The sequence below is a fragment of the Coptis chinensis genome, chromosome 9 (assembly GCF_015680905.1).
Source record: "Coptis chinensis isolate HL-2020 chromosome 9, ASM1568090v1, whole genome shotgun sequence".
In the NCBI taxonomy this organism is placed as follows: Eukaryota; Viridiplantae; Streptophyta; class Magnoliopsida; order Ranunculales; family Ranunculaceae; genus Coptis; species Coptis chinensis.
Genome location: NC_141464.1, coordinates 82,573,439 through 82,578,247, shown reverse-complemented (window position 1 = coordinate 82,578,247; position 4,809 = coordinate 82,573,439). Strand labels below are relative to the sequence as shown.

The 4,809-nt window shown below is 36.3% G+C and overlaps 1 protein-coding gene and 1 long non-coding RNA gene across 2 annotated transcripts; one reads left to right on the top strand and one right to left on the bottom strand.

Annotated features, from left to right (window-relative positions):
- Positions 1-604: 604 nt before the first annotated feature.
- Positions 605-4,563, bottom strand: LOC147478762 (uncharacterized). Its single transcript, XR_015208206.1, has 4 exons — positions 4,311-4,563; positions 4,147-4,247; positions 2,117-3,989; positions 605-702 (listed from the first exon to the last, which is right to left on the bottom strand). It is a non-coding gene; the product is annotated as an uncharacterized LOC147478762 (long non-coding RNA).
- LOC147478763 (GDSL esterase/lipase At5g03980-like) lies at positions 861-1,873 on the top strand. The gene is made up of 3 exons (XM_086583310.1): positions 861-961; positions 1,094-1,367; positions 1,458-1,873. The coding sequence occupies exons 2-3, from the start codon at positions 1,160-1,162 to the stop codon at positions 1,667-1,669; spliced, it is 420 nt and encodes a 139-aa protein (XP_086439436.1). The 5' UTR covers positions 861-961; positions 1,094-1,159; the 3' UTR covers positions 1,670-1,873.
- Positions 4,564-4,809: the final 246 nt, after the last annotated feature.

Genomic DNA, 4,809 nt, shown 5'->3' with positions numbered 1-4,809 from the left:
CCCACAACCCTTATGGTCAGAAACTTATTGGTGAACCCACTGGTCGATGCTCCAATGGTCGTCTTATGATTGATTTTATTGGTAAGTGTATGTTTATTTAAAATTTCCTTTTTAACACGTTGCATGCATGGTATACTCTTGGGTTTGTGAACTGCCATGCGTGGTGAGTATGTTGACTAATGGGAGAATTTGTATATGTGTGCTGTTTTAAATAAATTTGGGTTTAATAGTATTTGGATGGATTGGATTAAAGTAGCTCTCACAAACATCAACGTCTCTATTCTTTGGAGGCTTTTGGTACACGAACCTCCCAAGAATACTGGCACCCATAACTGAACTACCACAAGATGGATTTCCCTAAGACACTTATTAATCGTTTGTTGATATATCATTGGGTACCTTATATTGTAGATGCAGTTTAGTCATTTTCGTGTGTGTTAATTTGATGATTTTGCAGCACAAGCACTTGGTTTACCTACTCCGAAGCCGTACCTGGAACTTGGTTTACCTACTTCGAATCCGTACCTGGAACCTGGTGAACCTGCTGTTTCATTCAATCATGGAGTGAATTTTTTGTAGCAGGATCAACAGCACTTAACACTTCAGTCTTGCTTCAGAACGGAATTCTTTCACCAGTCACCAATAGCTCTCTTCTTGTTCAACTGGATTGGTTCTTGGCCCATTACCAGAACCTCTGTGAGACTGCCAAAAGTAATGAGATTTATCATACTATTGAATTTTATATGAACTTTGAATACTTGTACAGTCTCATAACTAATTTATTTCTTTTATTGGTTATTTGTAGATTGCGAGACATATAACATACTCAAAGGGTCTCTCTTCATGGTGGGCTTAAACTGGAGGTAATGATTACAACTATGCCTTTTTACAAGGTAAAAGCATTGAGGATGCCACTGCTTTAGTGCCTCTTGTGGTTAACAACATCAGAGACGTTGCCAAGGTAAGATTTAGTTATATATATCAATAATATTGTTTGGAGATATATGTATTGCTGATTTACTACGTATAATTAATTTAAGCTAGCATGCAAAAGACTAACTGAAATTGCTTTGATATTGGGTGCTGGATGCAGAAACTGATTGACCTTGGAGCTACTCGATTAGTTGTTCCTGGGAATTTTCCAATTGGATGCTCACCTATGTACCTTACGCTCTTTAAAAACAACGATTCAACTTCTTACGATGACAAAGGTTGTTTGAAGGGTCTTAACACTTTTGCCAGGTATCACAATCAGTATCTACAAAATGCCTTGCAACAGTTAAGGTTAGAGTACCCTAATGTGGCAATAGTGTATGCTGATTACTATCAAGCTGCTGAATGGGTTCTTACCAATGCTCCACAACTTGGTAAGTTTATACACTGAATATGTCTGAAGCAATGTCAAGTACTAATGAATTAATTCTAATATTAACTTCGTTTCTTTTTCTGAATTTTAGGATTTGAAACAAAGTCTATTCTAAAAGTATGTTGCGGAACTGGAGGTGACTACAACTTTAGTTTGATGAGTATGTGCGGGATGGAAGGAGTTTTTGCATGTTCTGTTCCAGATCAATATATAAATTGGGATGGAGTTCACTTGACAGAAAAAGCATATCAGAGTATGGCTGATTGGCTTATTAAAAGTCAAGTATTCGAGTGCATTGTTTAGGACTTAAGTTACAAAGATTTAGTCCTTTGTTTATGGTTTTAGACAATATTTAATTTACTGTCGTGTTAGGTTTTAAGTAGGAGCTCATAGTAGTTTGCTTCTGATTTAGGCAATGATGTTTCAACCCCTGTCTACTGATTTGTTAAGGATATTTAAGACCTTCAAATTGTTTGATCTATTTTAAGAACGTATGGTTTTACATTATTATTAGTGATTTATATGATTTACATGAATGCATTAGTAACTCTTTATGATCTTAGAGGGGTACCTTAATTGAATTAAGGAGATGAACTTTATGTTCGCAAGATTTCACAGTTCAGAAACACATTTCTTGTCAGAAAACCAGTAACTCAAAATTTCAAATCAAAGCCTAAAAACCCATATGAAGTACAAATCGACGAAAAAAAGATTGAAGTTTTAAACAACAAAACAACAACAAAAACGTACCCTTTACATAAATAGCTCTCTCTGAGAATGGAGTGTTGCAGCTGGAGTTGGTCACTTGGTTGTTGAAGAGAGTTATAGAGTGAGAGTGATCATGCCCGAGGCAACAGGTACTAGCTTAGATATTCCTGTGATAACTCTGCCAGTTGATGGCCACCGTGAGCATGACGGAAACTCATTTCATCAACCTTGATATTTGACGTCTGTAAAATAACTTTAAAAATGTGAGAGTCCATAAGTTTTTTTGAGTGACATTATTTGTAGCAGTCAGTTCAGTTCAATCAATTTATAGATCTCTGTCTGTGTCCAACTTTGGGTGTATGTATGTCTTTGAAATCTTTTAACTTACATATATCCAAATTGGTGATAAGTGTTGGTGTAACACTGTAACGCTGATTTTTGAAACAGTTAGAGATTATGTATTTATGTTGATGGTGATATCAAGGATATCTGTTGTAAAACTTTCAAGATATTGACAATTGTGTTTATATGAAACTAATGAAAGCGAACTGCAGAGGTGTTAACATGGGAGTAATTGACATTTTGATATTTGCGTTTAAAGCCTCTGGATAAACAACTTGCAATTGTATTTCATTCTGCGGCATTAATTTTGTTTTCAGTCAGAAATTGCAAAAAATGATTTAGTGAATTAACACTACTCAAAGAGACAAAAGATCCAATTGATTTTTCAAGAGTGTAAACACTGAGAAAAAGCCATCCTCTTCTTAAAAATCAGGAAGGCTTAGTTACATCTTCTTTGGAAACAGTATAGAAAGGTTACAAATTCTGTAATGAACAAGATCTCAAATGATCGTCAAATCAATGTATACAGCTTCAGTTGATGATACTGAGAAAAAGGCTTTCAACAATATGCAAGTGCAACTCAGACCTTCTTAGCTGTTGATGTGGACAAGCATAATTCACTCCCTCCAAAATTTAGCTTGGCCTGAAAATTACTACCATGTGATATCTGCTTCACAAATTCAGTGAAGCAGGTCCAGTTATCACGTTCAAATAGAGTCTGCCCCATTCTCACAAAGTTGAAGGAGAAGAACAGCTCGTCAAGACCGTCTGAATAAAACCTGGACATCTTCAGCACCTGCTGCAATGACTGGTTTGAGTCTTGCTGCAGAATTTTCACCATCAAGAGGTAGATCAGATGCCCTGGCAGCCAACAGAATTTGTCTAAGCAACCCTTCTGAACTGCTGAGTGGATGCATCTGCTTCTCCTCCGAGTCTCTCATTTCAAAGCCAACACAGCATAAGATCACTCCATACCTACCAAAGAGGCGAGCTATGGGGAGGTATCCATCTCTGATAGAGGTATTGTAGTAACCAGCAGTCAACTCAGATGGATGAGATTCGGTGCCATAGTGCCAGTGCATCCCTGCCAATTTCCCAGAAATTGCTTACTCCAGTCCCCCAAAATATGGTTTATGCCGTCATACACAGCCTCTCCCCATGTAGAAGCAACATACAAGAGTACCATTCAAGAAAAAATATGCCATATTCCAAGACCCATCACTTTTAAAAAATTCTGTTTCTTCAGGATTCTGCATCAAATTGCCAGGACCACCATTTCCCCACTCTCGCATTCCAACCTCTTGTGCGCATGCATTCAGAGAAGCAAGCATATACTGTACAATTGAAGAGAAGAAAATTGAATCTTCAGCAATCCCATTGTATAACAATACACAGGGTATAATTGTATAGTGTATGATGTTTATACAAACAAATGTAGCAAAACTATAAATTTCATATCATAGCACCTTAAGAACAAACTGTCATAGCAGGAACTCCCTCCCTTTTACCCCACAAAATCGTTAACAAACTGTCAATTACCCTTATAATTCAGATTCACGGCCAAAATAATGTCCTAAACAAAATGGAATTTAAGACAATTTAGTTGCAATGTAAATAAATGCAAATAAATTTATTTAACAACCAATGAGTGAACAAACAATTTATTTTAAGACAGAATGTAAATAAATCGAAACAAATCTCGCAACAAGAAAATGAAATTGGAATCAAACCTATTCAAGAGGCATTGTTGGCAATATTTGATACAGCAAAGCTTATTATTATTTCTCTGGTTCTTGCATTTAGCCAACAAACGGGATATTCTTTGTCGACACTACATCAACCAATCAATCAATTAGATCAAATTAACAAACGAAACCTCAACAAATCAATTTACCTGGTGACACATCTTTGAGAGTCCAAAGACTTGATCTTTATCACATTTGACTCGTTTTGAAGATGGGGAACAACGAATAGGAAATGGGTTTCGCTTGGTGTCAACCTATTTGGGATTGATTTTGGGGGTAGAAATTTTGGGAGAATGAATTTGGGTTATTCCAATTTTCGATTTCCAGTAGTAGTAGTGGAGGAGAGAGAGAGCGCTCGAGAAGGTAATAAGGGTTTTTGATTGCAGAAACAGAAACGAAAAGAAAAATGGTCTCTTGACTTTTGCTTACGTGTACATAACACATCACCAGCACACATCACCAGCCATCCCACTGTGTTGGTTGACTGTGTCGATATTCTGTGTCAGTGTAGTATTACTCGTCATCCCACTGTTATTGTCATAAAGCGAATGTGAATTTTTTGAGGTTTGTGAATAAACGAATATTCTGTTTGAATAAAATGATATTTGTATTATTTTTTCGTTAATAAAATTGTAAAAATAAAAATAA

Excerpts from the sequence above, each read along its gene's own strand:
- LOC147478763 (XM_086583310.1), top strand. The coding sequence starts at position 1,160 with ATGTACCTTACGCTCTTTAAAAACAACGATTCAACTTCTTACGATGAC. Across the intron at positions 1,368-1,457 it reads TACCAATGCTCCACAACTTG|GATTTGAAACAAAGTCTATT; the intron begins GTAAGTTTATAC and ends TCTGAATTTTAG.